This window comes from Tetranychus urticae, chromosome 1 (genome assembly GCF_039701765.1).
Source record: "Tetranychus urticae isolate SD_2017Ah chromosome 1, NJAU_TeUrti_SD_1.0, whole genome shotgun sequence".
NCBI lineage: Eukaryota > Metazoa > Arthropoda > Arachnida > Trombidiformes > Tetranychidae > Tetranychus > Tetranychus urticae.
This window is the reverse complement of record NC_142958.1, coordinates 3,218,983-3,238,357: the sequence shown is the minus strand read 5'-3', so window position 1 is coordinate 3,238,357 and position 19,375 is coordinate 3,218,983. Positions and strand designations below refer to the sequence as shown.

Below are 19,375 nucleotides of genomic sequence, written 5' to 3'. Positions count from 1 at the left end.
GTTTGAAGATAGGCTTATGATAATCAAAATAAAAACTAATTGCTAATCTTACGTTTGTGAAAATTCAATAGCTTTACATTTTGTGTTAATTTAATTGAATTAGGTTCTGTTATAACTGCTCTTTGTCAATTTAAACACTATGCAAATACTGTCAGAACGGAAACAGTTTTTGTTTAACCACACTTGTCGAGAGTTGAAAATCGTACGATAAAATGCAATACTCCGCAGCAAACATTGAATTCGCAGATTAATTAAAGTCAATTGAAAGCAGTTGAATAAGCCTGATTATTCCATAAGCTTGCAGATCGGATAATGATAATTCAAAGACAAACAAATTACTAATCAGACGTTTGTGTAAATTCAAAAGCTTTATAATTTCAAAGTTTACCTCGAATTGGGTTCAAAGGATAAAACCCTCTTCATCAACTTTAACATTGTAAAAGAAATGAACTGATAACTAGTAAAACTTATCAAATTATTGTTGAAAAATGGTCATAAATAATGGTTATCTGTTACCCTGCGCCTAATTGTATACATTGCTTATCAAACATAAAATGCAGGATAGTTGAGTCATACGTTTACAATTCAAATTTAATGTCACTTGTAAAATAAACATTGAACAAGTTTCTAAAAAATATTCATCTATTGATACATACGTTTAGTTGAGTATAAAAGACTGCATCAAGTGTTCAAGTGTTCATTCATAATATAAGCTTCATATACAAAAAGTTAATCACCAAACAAAAAATAACAAAAAGTGATGGAACTTCAAAAATTTTACATTTGTGTCTTTCTTGTGGCAATTGGTCTCATATCAGTTGGAGCACAGTCCGGTCTGCCAGATCGAGTAAGAAATACAACGCTTAGAGGTACCGTCAATGTAGGAATACTGCAAGCTGTTAGCGGTTTCGGCAATGGTGCCCTTGGTCGCTGACAGAGCAAGCAAGAAAAAATGATTTACAATTTTAATGCATTGGATTCATTTGATGGTGCATTAAAAGGAATCAAACTGATGAAGATTTGTGCCTCAATAAATAAATAAATTTGTGCCCCAAGTTTACAAAATGTTTCTCTATATTTATGTTTACTCAGCATGATTGCTGAAACATCGTTCGGTTTAGCAACTGGATTATCTTATTACTCGAAGTGTATTTTAAACTGTTCCTGGTCTTTCGATATTCATAGATTTATCTGGCCAATGGGTATAGATCTGCTCAAAGATAGTTCACAATCAATAACACTCAATGACGACTCAAAGGAAGCCTTGCTTACTAACACTGGGAAAATGTGATCTTTGATGGCTATATAATCAATGTGGCTAAACGAATATCGCCAACAGGCGGTGGTTTTGCACCAACAACCGCTCTATCCGCGCCTCTTGATCCTCATAGGACCCGATTTTTTCAATGGTACTAAAAAATAAATACAAGGATAAATTTTGTCTCTAAACTGAAGTTTACTTTCCTTTTGTTTCAACTTGCCTTTGCTCACGAGGGAACCCCACGACATGTAAAATTGCATCAATCTTGTGTTTTTATTTTATGATTATTTAGGGACTGAGGTTTGAGAACATCAAGATTAGCACATTGAATCTGCAAATGTATGGAAATTTTTATCTAAACAATCCAGATCGCGTATGTAATAGCTAAAAAATTTCAAAATCTTATGGATGATGAACATCAAGGTTTAAAGGGAAACAGATTTGATTCATTAACAAATACCGGTAGATTCAATGGAATCAGATTTTTCATCAAATAACTTTCTTCTCCTGCTACTTCAATGTCTGATAAATTGGTGTTAGTTATCTCAGAACTGACAAAACAGTGACTGTAAAAAAGTGTTAGGGGGTGTGTTATGAATCATCTATCGGGAAATCAGACCTTCCCTCGTATATTTCTTCGGATTCTTCTTCGACCATTGTTTTTTCATTGATCCATCCATCCATTCATTCATTGATTGTTTTTTCACTAACCTTGATCAGCAAATTTAAAGATGTCTCTATATTCCTTTGAAACCAGAAGGTGCTTAGTGATAGATAAAGCATGAACATGGAGATTTCAAAGGTGAACGAAATATGTATTTATTAAAAATAGACGATAAGATCAAGCGATATAGGGAAAAGTTTAATTGAATTTTTCCGTTTCCAATTCCAAAGCTTTAAACGTGTGAAACTAGGTGATAAAACTTCGAGGGAGAATTGATTTTATCAAGATGTGCACTTGGAAACAATGCAGATTGCTTATGTAACAAAAAGATGACAACAATTAATAGTGAATAAACATTAAAGAGGAACATAAATTTGCCTCTTTAACAGATAAAATCAATATATATACATGTAATTTGCGAATTATTGTTCCATAATTCATGAATTCTGAATTCCAATCCTTCAACATTGCATCTAACTTATCGATTTCATACATGAAAAAATAGCCGATAAAATCAAACAATATGTGACAGTATTTATTCTTTGCCTTTTCCATTATTAATCAGTCGATTCCAACCCTTTTAAGGTGTCAAATTAGACGATAAAACTTTGAGGGAGATTCGAGATTCGATATCAAGATGTACTCATGCAACATGAAAGTGCATTGAAATTTTTAGCTTAACGTTACATATCACTTTTGTATCGAAAAGTTATGCCTTAATTTTTCGATTATTCATTCGTCAATTCCAATCCTTCAAAAGTACCAGCTAAGTCGTAAAACTTGTCAATTCTTGTAAAATGATTAAAATGTGTTTCTCGTGTTTATTCATTTTTATCTTTTTCACTTCTCAAGTTGAAGCTAATAATTCATGCAATAATTAGTTTTTTACTAAAACATATTGTATATCGAGTAATGGTTCTGATGTTTGCTCAAACAATAATCTAATTACAGCTCAGTTCAAAGCGATTCCAGTCTTTGGTGAATATGATCATCTTCAACTAACATTGAAAGGTTTTAATGTAGCACCAGATGATGAAAAGACACTCAAGGTGCTCATCAAACAACTTACTGTTCTTGGAAATACATACACTTGTTATACAGGGTGACAATTCATAACCGAGAGACTTTTTTTCGAGATAACTGCCGAACGGTACATGCAGTAGCCCTCATATTTTTTTCTGGGCATTAGGGCCTCAAAGGTAAATGTTTGGGCTACTTTGCAGAAATTCGAAAATTTTGAAATTTCTATGGGATTTTACATAGAAAAATAGAATTTATTAGAAAAATTGGAATTGCGAGCTCCAAAGGCGATTTTTCTGAATATCGAATGTATCATCTGAATAAATGTGTTTAAAGAACAACTTGTAGCTGTCTGATGACTTTATGCAAAAAAATCGCCTTTTGAGGTCGAAATTCCAATTTTTCTAAAAAATGATGTTTTCTATGTAAAATCCCATAGAAATTTCAAAATTTTCGAATTTCTGCAAAGTAGCCCAAACATTTACCTTTGAGGCCCTAATGCCCAGAAAAAAATATGAGGGCTACTGCATGTACCGTTCGGCAGTTATCTCGAAAAAAAGTCTCTCGGTTATGAATTGTCACCCTGTAAATCGTCTAATGGGTCAACTGATACAAGGTTTGAGCGAGGAACCTACAATTCAACAACTGGATCATCGTCTTACGAAGAGGATGTTTTATCCTGTACTTGTACTCTCACAATTAATGATGGTGAATGGTCAAAACGAGTAGATCTGTTCAAAGAAAGTACACAATCAATAACACTCTATGATGATTCAGTGGAGATCTTAGTTGCTCATGACACTAGTCTATTTCCAAATTATCACGCTCAATATCTTAAGTGCTGTAATAATGCTCATGGTAATGATGAGGTTCTGTTTACATTTGATCAAACCGAAAAACAAATTCATTATCAACTTTATTATTCGAGAGACTATTTCAACGAAATGTCTTTAACTCTAACGAGAAAAGATGAAATCCAATTACTATTTAAATGTCATCTTTACTGGAAAAATGTGCTCTTTGATGGATTTATAATCAATGGTACTGAATCAATTCTTTCGATCAGCAACTTATAGAACCTACCTCTATTAAACGGGAAATATGCTCATGGGCCACTCCTTTTGTTTTGGGCGACTTAAGAATCAGCATTGATGCATCAACCAGTGTCTTTGACCTGCAATTTGCTATTGACAGCTTCACAATTTACACTGAAAATAATGTTACATTGAAAAACTAACCAAACTTTTAGTATCATAAATAGATGAAATTATATCAAAAAATCATTGAAAATTAACCAAGAATTAAATCTAAATTGCATAAATCTTGCGTTTTCATTCCAATATTTTTTAATCAAGGAGATTTCGGTGTATTTGCAGATTGAACCTGAAAAAGTGTTTGTCGAAGACGCATTTGAAAATAAACATAAGACCTATTAGTCCGTCATCAGTCCGTTAGTCATCGTTACTCTATTAATGTGAATTTAAATTGTTTAAAAGTACTTAAATCTAACTGTTTATAAAGTGTAAATATGAAGATAAATCCTGTTTCTGAGTTAATCAAGTTTACTCAGACCAATCAAATTTTTCAATTCATTTATTTCAAGTGGAGTAAAAATTGGATTTTATTTATACACAATAACATTATCAGCATTGGTATTAATTTTCACAAATCTGGCAATTTATGTTTCTTTATTAACCATAAAAAATTCAGTTTTTACACCTTTTTGTAGTACCTTTGCACATTGAAGAAACAAAGCCTTAAATTGTTGATTATCTTGATAAATCTTCATGAAAGCGACTTTGGAATAATCTAATTTTTTATGCTGAATAAAGAAGTGAAATGAAATGATGAAGTCATTTAGGCCAACACTAGACATTCAATGAGAACAATTCTGAGCAAAATTCCAACTGTTGGTGTTTGCGGACTTGTTGATGTTGATGTTGACCTTTTAATTTGTTGAGATGATTGTTATTATCCAAATTGTCCAATTCAGTGACTAACTGATTCATAATCCTCAATCAGACCGATAATTTCAATGATTGTTGGATCATCGATTGGAAAATCAGACCTTTCTTCGTATATTTCCTCGGATTCTTCTTCGACCATTGTTTCTCCATTCGGACCTTGATCAGCAAATCTAAAGATGTCTCTGTATTCACTTGGAGCACTATTAATTGAACAGATTATAAGTTTCACTATAAAAAGATGTAATAAAATCGTTGAAATATTCATTTTCATGGTGACCCTTGGAAAGACTATTTTTAACTATTTCAATATCAATTTCAAATTCAACGAAAAAGTTCACAACTAAACTAATTTAATTGAATAAAATCTATTAATTTGAAGTCGTTTGAATTAAGAACTGATGAACAAACTAATTTGGCTGAAATAAAACTCAGTTTAATAGTTCATCAACCTTCTTTGATGCATCAAAAGTTCAATTGCAATATTCTAATTAGTATTCTAGGCATTCAATTTTTCATGATTAAACTCTTTCAGGTATCACTTATAATTAAAATTAAGTTTGAAGTTTGAGTCTACAATTTAACCAACGGTTAAGCATTTGTAAAAACACGTTTATTTATCAATAAATTACTTTTTTACCATAAAAATTATACATTTTACATAATATCTATCATTAGTTTTGACTAATAAATAATTTAAAAAACTTATTTCCTATCAAATCCATAGCAGCTTTCAAAACTCAGCCAATAACCTGATTTGAATAAGTCTTCAGGAATTACTTTACAATTGTCTAATCCATATTTATGGATCAAAGCAAAATCAACACAATTGACATCTGAATCAGCATTACAATCTACTGCGTGTTTGCTTAAATATCGCCTTAAAATTCCTCTGGAACAATCCAAGCTTGTTGCGCATTTTTGGAAGTTATTTTTGGGTTTACCAGCAATAACCCATTGCTCCATTGTTACTTGATATGGACCACAAGGCCCTTCAGGGTTTGAACAAGCTACTTTATTAAGACATGAATCTGTGCTCTGTAAATATGAAAAATTGTATCATTAGTAATATTTCTAATTTCAAATTTTCATTAATTCTTATAACTTACCTCACATAAACATGATAAACATTGATCGCTAACAGTTATAGTTGTGTTTGTTAGGTGCGGAGGAACTGGACTCGGTGGCAATATTGGATCACCATTAGTTACACCATCTTCAAAGTCATTTCTAAAAGTAGAAGTTGCTGGTGATGAAGATGGTGGGGAACGAGGATTGATTGGTCTTGCAGTTTCTGGTTGATAATAAGTGATTGTTGTAGTGGTTGGTGTTGTTGGACGGGTCTCATAAGAAATAACTGTGGGTTTAATTGTTACAGCTCTAGATGTAGGTTGGTAAGCTGGTGAAAATGTGGGCCGAGTTTCGTACAAAACAACTGGAGGTTTTACAGTTACAGGGCCAACTGACATGGCAGGTTGATCAGATGGTAAATTAGAAGGAGTTTCATACAAATTAAATGGTGGCCTAATAGTTACAGAGCTAGTTGGATTGTGGCGAGGATTAGTTGGATAAGAAGTCGGATAATTCTCGTACATAACGAATGGAGGCTTCACTGTATTAGAGCTCGTAGGCATAAAGGGTAGATTAGTTGGTGATGATAACGTTGGGCGAGTTTCATACAAAATGACCGGTGGTTTAATGGTGACAGAATTTGTCCTATTGAAAGGTTGATTATTTGTTAAAGGTGGTAAATGATTCTCGTATGAAATGACTGGAGGTTTTACTGGTACATAGCTCGTTGGAATAGAAACGTGATTAGTTGGTACAGTTGGGTGATTCGCATTAACACTGGCTGGTGGGTTTACTGAGACAGAGTTACCTGGAGTAGAAGGTTGATTAAGTGTAGGTCGATTCCTAGTAGCTCGTCTATTGTGTGGTGGCTTAACACGTTTGCGTCTACGGTTATTCGAGCTATTGGGTCGAGATCGTGTTGTAACTGGTGAGTCAGAGGGAGTCAAAGATGAGGCTGGAAGTGGCTCGATTGATGGTTGAAAAGATGGCACATGAGAAGGTGAAGAAGATGGAATCATAGCAGGAGGAGATGATGCAGGTAAAGGATTAAAGTGGGGAGTTAAGGACGATGATTCTGAAGGAGATTCAGAAGGTAAAAATGATGAGGGTAACTCTGATGGGTATGATGAAGGTATGGAATGATCATGTGAGGAAGGAAAAGTTTCTGGTGTCGTGAATCGACGAGGTGAATGTCTCTCCCTAGGTAAAATATTACCGTTGACTGAACCAACTTCATTTGATGTTGTTCTTCGAGTTGATGATCGATTACGAGGTGGACGAACAGTTGAAGATGGTAAATTGTTTACGAAATTTGGTACGTAAGGAGCAGAGTCATAAACAGGTGCTTCAGGTGCACTATTATCAAATCGATTTTCAAACGTATCATGTTCACCAGATCGAGTTGAAGGGCTCTCAGGTTCTTTGGGCACAGCTGGATAATAACTAGAGACTGGATAAACAGGTGAACTTGTTCCGTTAGAAGGAATTCTCTTTGGCTTTTGTCTTCTTGAAGGATTTTTCTTCTTCCTGTTGGATCTTCGAGGATTCTCAGAAACAGGATTCGTAGATGATGGAATTGAGGGTTGAGAAGTTCTTCGACCAGAATTGGTATTGGCACCATTCATTGGATAATATAAGACATTATTCTGTCCTGGATATGATGACTTAGGCACATACATGAAATTTTGTTGATTATTTGAAAGATATTGTTGCTGTGGATATGAAGGTGCTGAGTGTAGAGATTCAAGTGAAGGGTTAACAACACATTGGGTTTGACTGAAAACTTGCCAATATTCCGATTCGTATAAAGATTGGTCAGAACAACGATCAGCACCCATTCGGTGAATAGCTGCATAGTCAACACAATCGATAACACCATCACCATTACAATCTCGAGCATATTTCTTCATATAATTGATGATTACGCGTTCAGCACAAGCTTTCAAATTGGTACAAGTTTCAAAATCGTAGCCAATCGCATTTCCATCTTCCCAGTAGTAGCGAGAAATTTGATATGGCCCACAGTTGGTTTGATAATCTGATCCAGTTTCACATTTTAAGTTGTTAATATCACAATTTGATGAAGCCTAGTAAGAAACGAAAACAATGTTATTCAAAGTCTTGGTGATCAAAACAAGATTACATTCATAAAATAAAAAGACTTACCTGGCAAATACATTGTAGACATGAAGGATCAGGATTCTCAGCAGAAACCAAAGAATCTAAAAAAAGACAGAATTAAAAATGATTATCAGAAGGTAAAAAATAAAAATAATAAAGTGATTGCACGAATTTTCAACCCTTAAAGCAAATCCCGCTAAAACTACAAAAGAAAGGAACAGCTTATCTTATCTCTCGCTTTCTCTCTCCAAATCGGCTGATAATAAACTAAATCACACACTAATTATTTTTCACAAACAAATCAGAATAAAATGAATAGAAAACTTAAAAATATTATTTCTCGTAACATGAAAACATAATATTTTCTGGCCTGATCTTAACACTAAAATTTCTGCACAAGCAAAACATTCACAAATTGAATAAAAAACAGATAAACCAATGGTCAAACTGATTGTTGCAATAAAATTTGCTTACATAAAGTTAAGATGAACACAATTGTTAACATGATTGGATTCCGTTGATGTCCCGTTCAGAATTGCTTATGAAATTAACACAATCAGATAGCAAGGATTTTAAATGAGATTTCCTAGCATCTAGAGTAGCCTCTCTGCCCTTTTCTCACTCTTCTCACTCCCATAAAGGTATCACTATCATCATGTTGATCATCAAAATCATTATCATGATCATCATCATCATGATAAACTTCATCTACCATCGGTCATTGGATCCTGTTTGCTCGGACAAGAGCCCATGAAGAAAGATTAAGAAAAGAAAAGAAGGAAAATAAAATTAAATGAAAATTATGCTCCTTTAAGGTCTATGAACGTTATCCAGAAATTAATGATTTCTGAAAATCACAATGAACTTCTATGTAAACGGGATATTTAGATGTTTCCATGAAGACATTGAACCCTTCCTCCTCCTTCCTCCACCCTCTTCCACCTTTATGGTAATACCTTGATTGTTCAATGTTGCTGTTGTTTGCTATCGATTACTTTTCCTTTCAAGTTTATTAACACCAATTTTCTTGCCTCAAATTGCTCTTTATTTTACAATTTCAATACTAACCACAGGTATAGCATGAAGAAAAATGATTACATTAAAACATGAGTTCCACCTGAACTCACAGTTAAACGAGTAAATCAAATCCAAAACCCTTTTCATGATTAATCCTTGTAATTATTCAAACTCTTAGGGATAACATTTTTCATCATGTGTATCAATATTTACCAATATTAATGAAGAAAAATTTGTTTCAATCAATTTGGCTTACAAGATTATCATGAGTTTTGTTTCAATTTTTCAAGCTGATAACTCATTTGGAAGGGATGAATTTCAAGTGAATTAACTTCTCTCTCAATTTAAATGATTTAATGTTCATTGGCCTTAACAGTCAACTTTGATGAGAAGATTGTAAGCAATAAAAGGCAACAATTTAATAATCAACTTCAATAATGTAACTAACCCTTTAACTAAATATTCATATTGACCAACAAGTGAACTTAAATTACCTTTGATTATACAAAATTGAATTTTCTCAATTTCAATGTTCATCTTTGGAAGAAGACTGAATAATTTTAATGATAATTTAACCAAAGAAACAATCTTTTAAACAATTAACATTTTTAAACAGCAATTGAATAATTTTAACATTTACTTCAATCTAAAGGGTAATTTGTATTAACAAGAGTTGTAATGAAAAATCAAGTGAAACCTTTGATTGGCAAGATTGACATAAACACCAATTAAACTGTTATTTTGACAATTAATATTGATTTGAACAATTAAAGGATGAATTTAAAATAACTGGAAAGGAGAGCAAAATGTAAATGAAAATAAAAAAGCAAAAGTGTTGCCAAGAATAGAGTTGATTTTTTAGGTAAAATGAATGCTGAGAATCGGCATGATGGTGGTGAAAATGGATGAAGATTGAAATGAATCTTTTTATTACTAAACATGAACAACGATATTGAACTTAAATAGTGAAAGGAGAGAAGAGAAGGGAAGAAATAAGTTAAAGATGACCTTAGGCTATACCCAAATGAACCAAAAGTTGACCAGAAAGTGAAATACATTTTGTTCAAACATTCAATTTGTTAATATTAACTTTCTATTTCAAATATCCATTTATCTCCTCCTCTAACTTTCTCATCATTCTCATCATTTCCATCATCTTCCTTGCTTCCTTATTTATAATCTCAATCTTTACTTTCACCATTCTTTACCCTCCCAATTGGCTGATGTTAATTCTGGTCTTCTTCATCATCATCTTACTTTGCATCAAATGTTACTTTCCTCAGCCTCGGGCCAACCTCAATTGAAATCAAGTTCATTGGACCTTCTCATCTCGTATTTATCATCTTTCTTTCCATGTCGCTTGAAATTCGTAAAAAAACTATTTTCGGGTAAAAAACTGATGACCCTGTTTCTATCATCATCATCATCAGTATGAGCTTCATTAACTAAAACTAATTCAAACAACTTTCCCTTAATAAGAGTAGGAAGAGACTAAATCCTGTTATCAGGATACGATGATGATGAAGATGAGAATCGGTGTTTTTTTTCATAATTTGCAAACTGTTCGAGCAAATGGTCAACTGAACAGTTCAATGTGCTAACCTTTTCTTGTTTCCTCTTATTGGCTTTCATTTTGTCTAGTGTTATGTTTTACAATTTTATTGATTACCGTTATTTGGATTAACAATCAACTTAATTGTTATTTGTTTTGTTTTCGTTTGCTTTTGCTTTTAAAAACAAATTTCAGTTTACAATGAAAATTTTGGTCAATTTAGTTTGTTTATTCATTTCAGGTAAGTACAACTATTTGGTTTCAATTTGACTAATTTTGTGATTTGATTTGATTTGATTACCGAGCTAAATTTTTAATATCAGCTGTCAGCTGAAAATCAGCTTTGATTGTTTGACAAATTGGCTTCTTTTGTTTTTCATTTTTAAATACAATTTTGTCTTTCAACTCTTTTAGTTTTTGTTTACTCGGAACCAATTTATGGATTTTTTGAAACACCAGGAGATAGTTTAGGATCACCGAGTGAATGGCTCATTTTACCTTCATTGGTCAAAAATAAATTAACCCATGCAAATAGCTTGATTATTAACGGTAATGTTGAAGGAAAGGATCATCAAGCTAATAATAGTGATTATGTAAAGACCCCTGAGAAAATACTCGATCTTCCTGTACTGGATCCGTTAAGTTTATCTTCAATGTGGCTATTAACTAATGAGCCTAGTGATTTTATTAATGCAACTCTTAATCGGGTTTCTGTTACTGGATTAAGAACTTTTAAAGTTAAAGATGTTGCTTCAAATGATTTAACTAAAAGTCTTTCAATTTTGTTACAATTTCCTGCACTCAAAGTAACAGGTGACTATGAGATTACTCACCATTCTCGTCAACCTTTTTTACCCGCTCAATCAGCTGGTAGAGTGTCCAATGATTCTGGTTCATTCACGATAAAAATACCTAATTGGTTTACATCCTGGTTTGCCAATGTGATAAATTACAGTTTAATCAATAGTACACTAACTATTATCAACCCTTGGTGCAAAAGTTATCATGATACTGTTATTCCTCAGTTTACTTCAAACTCAACAAGTTATCAATGTGATTCTTTGTGTTACAAAGCTTTCAATTCAATTGCCTCAATGATTGTTAATCGGGTTACCAGTGAAATTGATTCGCATCTTTTGAAATTGATGAGTTTATTAATTAAAGAAGAAAAACCCATTGATTGGATGCATCAATACAATTTGGCTTTGAGCCATCATCATTTTAATCAAGATAGGAGGTTGTCATCATCTTCAATTAATGATATCGTTAACCATATGGAAGAAGCGCATAGAAGATCAAAAAGACAAGTTCCCTGTAAGCCTGGTAAAGAATTGGACGAATACGTCGACAGTTTGTTTAGATTTGCAGCTCGAATCATCAGAGTTATGGAACCTTTTTCAACACCGAATGCAACAATTTACCTTCCAGAGTACAACATCAAAGTATTCCTATACGAAGGAGGAGCAACTCGTGCTTATTCATTGCAGAGGAGGAAATCGGCTTGGGTTCATTGCTCAAATGAATCTGTATCGTTGGGATTAACGGTTGGCTTTGAAAATTTGCGAATCCGTTATAAATATCGAGCAATCCATGACTGGAAACTGTTATGGGATGGAGATTTTGAAGCTGATTTACAAGATACCAAAATGCAGGTTCAATTTACTCAAACAACACCCAAAGGAGAAGAGGATTCTCAGGTACAACAGAGAGTTGACCGACTTCGCATCTGGAGACTGGGAAAAGTCAGACTAATCATTCGTGGTTTGGGTAACTTGACTCAAGGAGTAGGCCTTTGGTTATCTCAATATCTCAATGACCCATACAACCAAAAGCATTTAAATCCAACATTGAGACGCCTTGAAGTGGAAGCCGTTTCCATGGTTAATGTCATGTTAAAGAACTTCACTGTTCCATTTTTTACAATTATCTAGTTTTTGTTTATTGTTACTAATTTTTGTTTTGTTTTAATCAATTTCCAATTTTAAATCTCATTGCACTCAATTTCAAATGGCCAAGATCATCAACATTGTTACCACCATCATCATTTTTATCCCTCCAATGATCCTCATAATCATCATCATCTTCATTCCAGCAGGAAACGAACTTTATTTCATCTTCTTTCTCTCTTTCCATTTAAATTTGATTTGTTTTCTTCTTCTTCTTGTTGCAATTTTTATTTTAAAACTCAAATTAAAATGTAAATAAATCATCTTCTCACAAACTGTAGTTTAATTTTAAAGTCAAATTCACCTGAATAATCAGAAGATTATTTTAAAATTCAAATATAAAGTAATCAAGTTAACCAAAGTTACAGCTTCAATTGTTAAATATTTGTGTCAAAATTAACCACAATAATTAACCCTGCTCATGATTTCCATCACACTTAGTGCAGTTAATTATTTCAGAATCATTGTGAAAAAATTAATAAAATGTGAAAGCTATAAATAACCGGTTTACAAAGCAAACCAGTAATATTGAATGAATCCTACAATGTTAAGCATAATGATGATAATCATGAAATAATGATAATACAATGATCCTAATAATGATAATAACAATCAAAAATAATGATCATAATGATAATAACAATGATGATGATAGCGATAAGAAAACATTAGATTAAAAAGATGTATTTTTACTGTTAGTTGACAGCACAGGCAACATGAAAGGAAAGTGACAAATATCAAGTCAATTGAATCTTAATACCAATTTAAATAATGATACTGAATCTCAGGCAAACAAAATCTTAATTTTGTATCAATTTATGGAAATGTTTATCTTTAATGATCACCAATGAATATAATTATATACTTTGATTGCTTGAAATGCAAACTAAATCAGCATGATTGTTAAGGTAACAAATATTGCTCACAAGTAATCCGGTAATTGAGACAGTTTATGATTTGAACAGAAAGACATATTATTCAAGAATCATAATATAAATATAAGATAATATAATTGTAACTGAATTAGTTAACCGATGATTAAACCATCAACTATAGCTGCAATCAACTGGTTGCATAGCTATTTAAAGGTGGATACTTTAAATTGGAAGCATCCATTACTGATTTATTATTAAGTTAATCTTGCTTTAAATAGTTGAATCGATGAATAGGGAAGAAAACACTTAGTTTAATTAATTTCACCATTTAATTATAACACAAGATTATTGGAAGAATCAATAAAACTAATCACAATAAATATAGACGTTCATTTGATTACAATGTATGCTTTCAATGAATGTAAACAGCTGATTTGCTTCACATTTTGATTTTTCATTTTGTTCATTTCTATATCAATGATCGCGATATTACAATTTTAAAGGTCTTCTGATTAACTAAGATTCTTGACCAGAATGATAATCATCAAACATATTTATTATGATAAGATTGGAAACAATAACTGCTTGATAATCATTTGGATAAGGCAATTTTCAATTGATTTTACTATTGTATTTTAAACAAGTTTTTGTTTTGTTCATGATCATAATTTTACAATTAAATTGGAATTACAATTTTCTTTGTTGGTTTTTGAGAAATAAAAAGATTGAAAATCAGATTGAGCTTCAAGTTTTGATGGATTTTATCTTCTGTTCAGATATTGGCCAATTGATTAGTTGAATTACAATAAGTTCATTGGTTTAATGACAAGAAACAAGTTTTGTTGGTGAGATGTTTAAATGACAGTCGAAAAATGATTAGATTTGATTGATTGCACAAGGAAAATAGAGAAAGAAAACAAAATTGAAAATGAAGTTCCTTAGGTGAATATGAGAAAGATTTCAAATTTCACCAAGAAAAATGGATTGAGTAAATAATAAACGAAAAACTTAGCCAAAAAGTGATCAATCAGATGCAATATGAACTGGATAAGTCTACTCTAACTCTTGTTAGATTGAAAACACAACCTGATGAATCCAAAAGGTAGCTTCTTTGAGAATACAAAAAGACAGGTAAAAATCGTTGATGAGTTTTGTTGGTTTTTGGTGAAAATTTGACGTTCAAGATTAAAAAACAGATTTGAAGGCTTAATTTGCAAAGGTTAATGCAGAATTGGTAATAATTAGTAAAAAAGTAAAGTTCAGGAAAACGAGATTTGTGAATATTTTCCAAAAATTCATTCACCTTTACTCCCTAGATGATGATGATGCTATTAATGATAAAATTGTCACAATAAATAACAACAGTAGACGATTTTGTTTTGTCAAACAAATTTGGCTCAACTAAGCAGGTAAATCAACTCTTGTAACTCGTCTTTACGGTTGTACATATAAACAGTTGTTTCCCATAACATGTTGATGAGTTTAACGTTATTAGTTTCATCTAAATTAATATTTTCGGAAATGGGCGGATTTAATCTAAAAAATGGCAAATGAATTCCATGACACCAAGCTTTGGCTCTTTCCACAACTTGACCATTAGATTGAGTTGCCTGAAATTGAAACGCAAAACTGTTATGGTTAAAATTTCAATCTAAATATGAATAAAAATAGTGAGATTTTTAATACAAAATGATGAATGATGATGTCAACTGAAATTTCCAGTAACTAAGCCTGATATAAATATTTCAGGTCTTTTTCAGGTGCATCAAGTTCATTTAGAGATTAGAGATTTTGTTTTACCCAAAACTAACCTGATCAACAAGAAGTTCGCCTAGTGCTGGAGCCATGAAGGCCATTTTAGCCACTCCGACCAAAGTAGCAGGACGGTGAACATCGAGAATAGAAATAGATTTAGTGGGGATTGCACCAGTTCCACATGATACAACTACGGTAGGTTTGAGTGTTCTTTCTGGATGACCCTGTAAAATTAAGATAATTCAATACAACTATTAATAATGGAATGACTCAAGTACTCAAGATTAGAGTTATGATGCAAAGATATTTTGTCATGAAAAATGGATGAAAATTGCAAAGAGAAGATTGTTTCGTGTTAAAAATAGATTTAACTCACAATATGAGCATATGAGGCATTTATCTGAGAAATTTCAGTTAAGGCATCTAAGGTTGGATTGTTCGAGATTAATCCACCATCAAGATAAGGTCCACATGGTCTGAAGTATGTAGGAGCCGCTCCTGATGATCGTGCAGCCATCCAAAGAAGAGTATCAGATCCAGCTGGAGTAGGAGGTCTAGAAGAATCGGGTTCGGTGGACATGATTATTTCATTGGCTGACGGATAATTACGAAATAGAAATAATTCGGCTGGAAATGTATCTGACTTTGTGGCTGTAATCATTAAACGGGGATTAGCGATGTCGCTGATTTTTGTATCAACACCAAACTCTTTTTGGACAAACTTTTCTAAAGGTTCAGAATCATAAGGTCGGGGTCCAAGGAACACTTTATCCTTCAGACGAAAATAAAGTTGACGACATTGAGCTGCTGTATTACCCAAAGCTAAAGATATTGCTAAAAGACCTCCCGTTGATGTACCTGGTGTGAGCAAGAGAAAAAAGAATGATATGTTTAAATATAAATCGCATCGAATACATTGTACTTATTAATTACCAGCAATCCAATTAAAAGTATCATAAGTCCGCCTTTTAGTCATATCTTCAAGAATTGCCAGCATTTGGACCAAGATTAAACCTTTAATCCCTCCACCATCCAGACACAACAGTTTAATCTCATTTTCAGGAGGATCATCAAAATTAATTTGCATTTCTTTTTTCTTCTTTCTTTTAACAGCCTCTTCAAGTACATCTCGATAGTGAACATCATGGATTGAAACAATTCGTGATAATGGCGATGTTTCAGGAGGTATTCCATTGAAAGTAGCATTGATTGCACATCCATCGGTACAGGACAAGTTATGAGCTTTCCTACATCTTTTTGCACCAACAGTATCCAAAATGTAAAGAATCAATTCTTGGTTAGATATTCGTTTGTTGGTTGCAATTATATGCCGAGGAGTTTCCCCACTATTATTACACGTATTTAAATCGGCACCAAAAACAACTAAGGCTTGGACAATAGTCACATCACCAGTTCGAACAGCTATATGTAAAGGCGTTTCACCATTAGGTCCGGTAGCATTAACGTCAGCTCCATGAGACAAGAGAGTGACAATACATGCAAGATTTTTTTTAGCAACTGTACAATGAAAAACTGTTTCTCCTTGGAAATTTTTAGCATTGATATTGCATCCCATTTCAATCAGAGCTTCCATACACTGCGGACTTTTGGCCCAATGAAGGGCTGTTCCACCCATTTTCATAACTTTAGGGTCAAGTTGTTCAATAACATTACACAAACTATGTTCACTGGATTTTTCGACATCAATAGTTTCTAGAGAAGCACCGTTTACATCAGCCCCATTTTTCAACAGCTCCTTGATACATTCAGGTTTGTCAGCAGCACAAGCTAAATAAAGTGGACTATTTGTATCATTGCTTCGTGCATTAATCAACTTTATAATCAGCATTCGATGATCGCTTTGACTGGAGGTTGAATCTTCAGATGATGATGATAAAGATCCTTGACTTTGGAGTGTTGCATTAGACCCAGAAGAAAGAGAAGTGCTTAAAGAAGATGCTATAGTTGATGTTACTGATGAGCTATTTAGTGGTGCTGATGGAGAACTTTCAGAAGGGTTACAAAGTGCTGAAATAATTTCTCGAGTTGTTGTTGCTGCAAAGTGAAAAATATTCCATCCTCGAGCGTCAGTCTTTGATAAATCAGCTCCACAGGAAACTAAATATTGAATCACAGGAAGGCGACAACCTTTTACAGCCAGATGTAGCGGTGTATATTGGGTGATGGGATCAACAGCATCTTTTAATGATGGCTGACTAGCGATAATTCCTTTTAGACAGTCTAGGTAACCAAAATATGCACAAATATGGGCTAATGTTTGCTCTGGATTGGATCGAACATAATTGACCAATTCTTGAAGACTATACGCATTAACCAGATCCGGGAAGTTATTACAAAGGTTGGGTAATTGATTTTTAACCATGGCATGGAATACTTTGTCAGCTTCACCCTGATTTTGGAATCGACAAAGGCTATGAAATGGTAATAAAAAATAAGAAAATTGTGAACATTAGTTTTGTGCGTATCAAGTAGCAATAGATATTGAATCTACGAGAACAAGTCTGGAAAGTTAAGTGCAATTTATATTAATGAATAAATATTGTGACGAAAAAATGAAGGAAAATAATCTCAATAATAAAAATTTCATGGCATATTAGCAACAAGCAAATACCGAGAAAAAGGAGAAACACACACACTGAACATAATGGGTGTGACGAATCTGACGTTTCTTGAAGATTAAACAAGGGCTTTTTTGGTATTAAACTGGTTTTTTCCTTGGAACTATGTCATTCTGTGCTTTTAGGGTCGAAGTTGAATTGAAAGACTCACAATTTTTCACTATAAACGAATTAGTCAGACAATAAATGAGTCATGATGATTACCTGTAATCAACTTCAATTCCTTTAGAAGGCATTGCTTTTTGTAAGACAATCTCAAATCGTGAACTATCAGGTGAACCGTAAAGAACGAGGCAATCTTCCCTTTGGTAAACATGATGTATCTTGTAATCATCATTTTTCACTTCAACTACCACATTGAATGGATAATCAGATACATCTTTTTTACGAAAACTTCCAACAAAATCACGAAGGAAAGACATGATGATGAATTGCTAGAACGATAATCCAGAGGTGATGGTTAATATGAACAATGTGAAAAGGAATTAGAAATTAAGAGACTAAAAAACCAATAAATGTTGAATAGTGAAGGTCAGCTAATTGTAGAACATCATTCATTGATTTTTGGAGAAAAAATAGGAACAATTTTATAAATATGGTGAAAGATATTTTGTTATAAGTGAAACAAAAACAAATGATGAGTGGTGGTGACGATGATGATATATTGGTGATGTTTGACAGTGTTGATAGGAAAGAGTAAACAATTTAATCTATGGTTGATAGTCATTCAATACTCAATTATTTGTAAATAAACACAAATAAAGGGGGAGGGATGTTGAAATTCATTGTTAATCACAATTTAAAAGTGAAAGGGTTTAAAGTAAAAACATTAACAAAACAAAACAGGAATATACAATTTAATAATAAGAACCAGTTGAAAGGGAGAAATCAGCTGATCATTTTTTTTACTCACGCATCTTCATAATAACATTGTACAAGGTGTTCAAATGGCTGGGTTATATTCGTGATTGAATATCTCAGCAATTAATCAGCAAATCGAGTTATTTGTAGGTTTTTCTTATCTCTCTTTCACAGCAATACTTCGAAAATGTCGAAATATGGTTTTAAGCATAAAATTTTTTAACATATCAGTGAAACATCAGTGAACTGGATTTGAAACATAAGGACATATTAAGTCGAATAAAATTCTATGTGATTTATTCTAATGTCGAAGTTTAATTTAATTCTTATTCATTGTGTGAAATATATTGTGCCGAGAATTCTGTGTTTTGAGATTGGACATGATATTAAATACCCAAGTTTCAGTAGAGATGTTACTTTTTAATCCACCTTGTATTTACATTGTTAATACTCTCACTTGTTTCACATGAATAATCAATTTTTTACATTTTTCTGGCTAATCTATCTCAACGATCAGAAAAGCTTTAGAGATAGATTATTGGAGGTATTTCGGTAGCATTTACGCTTCTAAATGCCATGGAAAATGAATACGAGAAAAAATTATGAAATGTTTTCACCATTAACCACAT

The 19,375-nt window shown here is 32.7% G+C and overlaps 3 protein-coding genes across 4 annotated transcripts; 1 reads left to right on the top strand and 2 right to left on the bottom strand.

Moving 5' to 3' along the window:
- Positions 1 to 5,500: 5,500 nt before the first annotated feature.
- On the bottom strand, positions 5,501 to 8,315 carry LOC107368990 (uncharacterized). 2 transcript variants are annotated; one of them, XM_089266817.1, is made up of 4 exons: positions 8,147 to 8,307; positions 6,789 to 8,067; positions 6,019 to 6,371; positions 5,501 to 5,947 (listed from the first exon to the last, which is right to left on the bottom strand). In XM_089266817.1, the coding sequence occupies exons 2-4, from the start codon at positions 7,888 to 7,890 to the stop codon at positions 5,615 to 5,617; spliced, it is 1,788 nt and encodes a 595-aa protein (XP_089122943.1). In that variant the 5' UTR covers positions 7,891 to 8,067; positions 8,147 to 8,307; the 3' UTR covers positions 5,501 to 5,614. The 2 variants fall into 2 exon arrangements, with proteins under 2 accessions (XP_089122943.1, XP_015792393.2); XM_015936907.3 differs by having other exon boundaries at positions 6,019 to 8,067; positions 8,147 to 8,315.
- Positions 8,316 to 11,014: 2,699 nt separating this feature from the next.
- Positions 11,015 to 12,891, top strand: LOC107370266 (uncharacterized). The gene has a single exon (XM_015938259.3). It carries the CDS (start codon positions 11,324 to 11,326, stop codon positions 12,599 to 12,601), a length of 1,278 nt encoding a protein of 425 aa, XP_015793745.1. The 5' UTR covers positions 11,015 to 11,323; the 3' UTR covers positions 12,602 to 12,891.
- Positions 12,892 to 14,092: 1,201 nt separating this feature from the next.
- On the bottom strand, positions 14,093 to 19,361 carry iPLA2-VIA (calcium-independent phospholipase A2 VIA). The gene is made up of 5 exons (XM_015935419.3): positions 18,090 to 19,361; positions 16,180 to 17,678; positions 15,623 to 16,104; positions 15,303 to 15,470; positions 14,093 to 15,101 (listed from the first exon to the last, which is right to left on the bottom strand). The coding sequence occupies exons 1-5, from the start codon at positions 18,305 to 18,307 to the stop codon at positions 14,889 to 14,891; spliced, it is 2,580 nt and encodes an 859-aa protein (XP_015790905.1). The 5' UTR covers positions 18,308 to 19,361; the 3' UTR covers positions 14,093 to 14,888.
- Between the last annotated feature and the right edge of the window lie 14 nt (positions 19,362 to 19,375).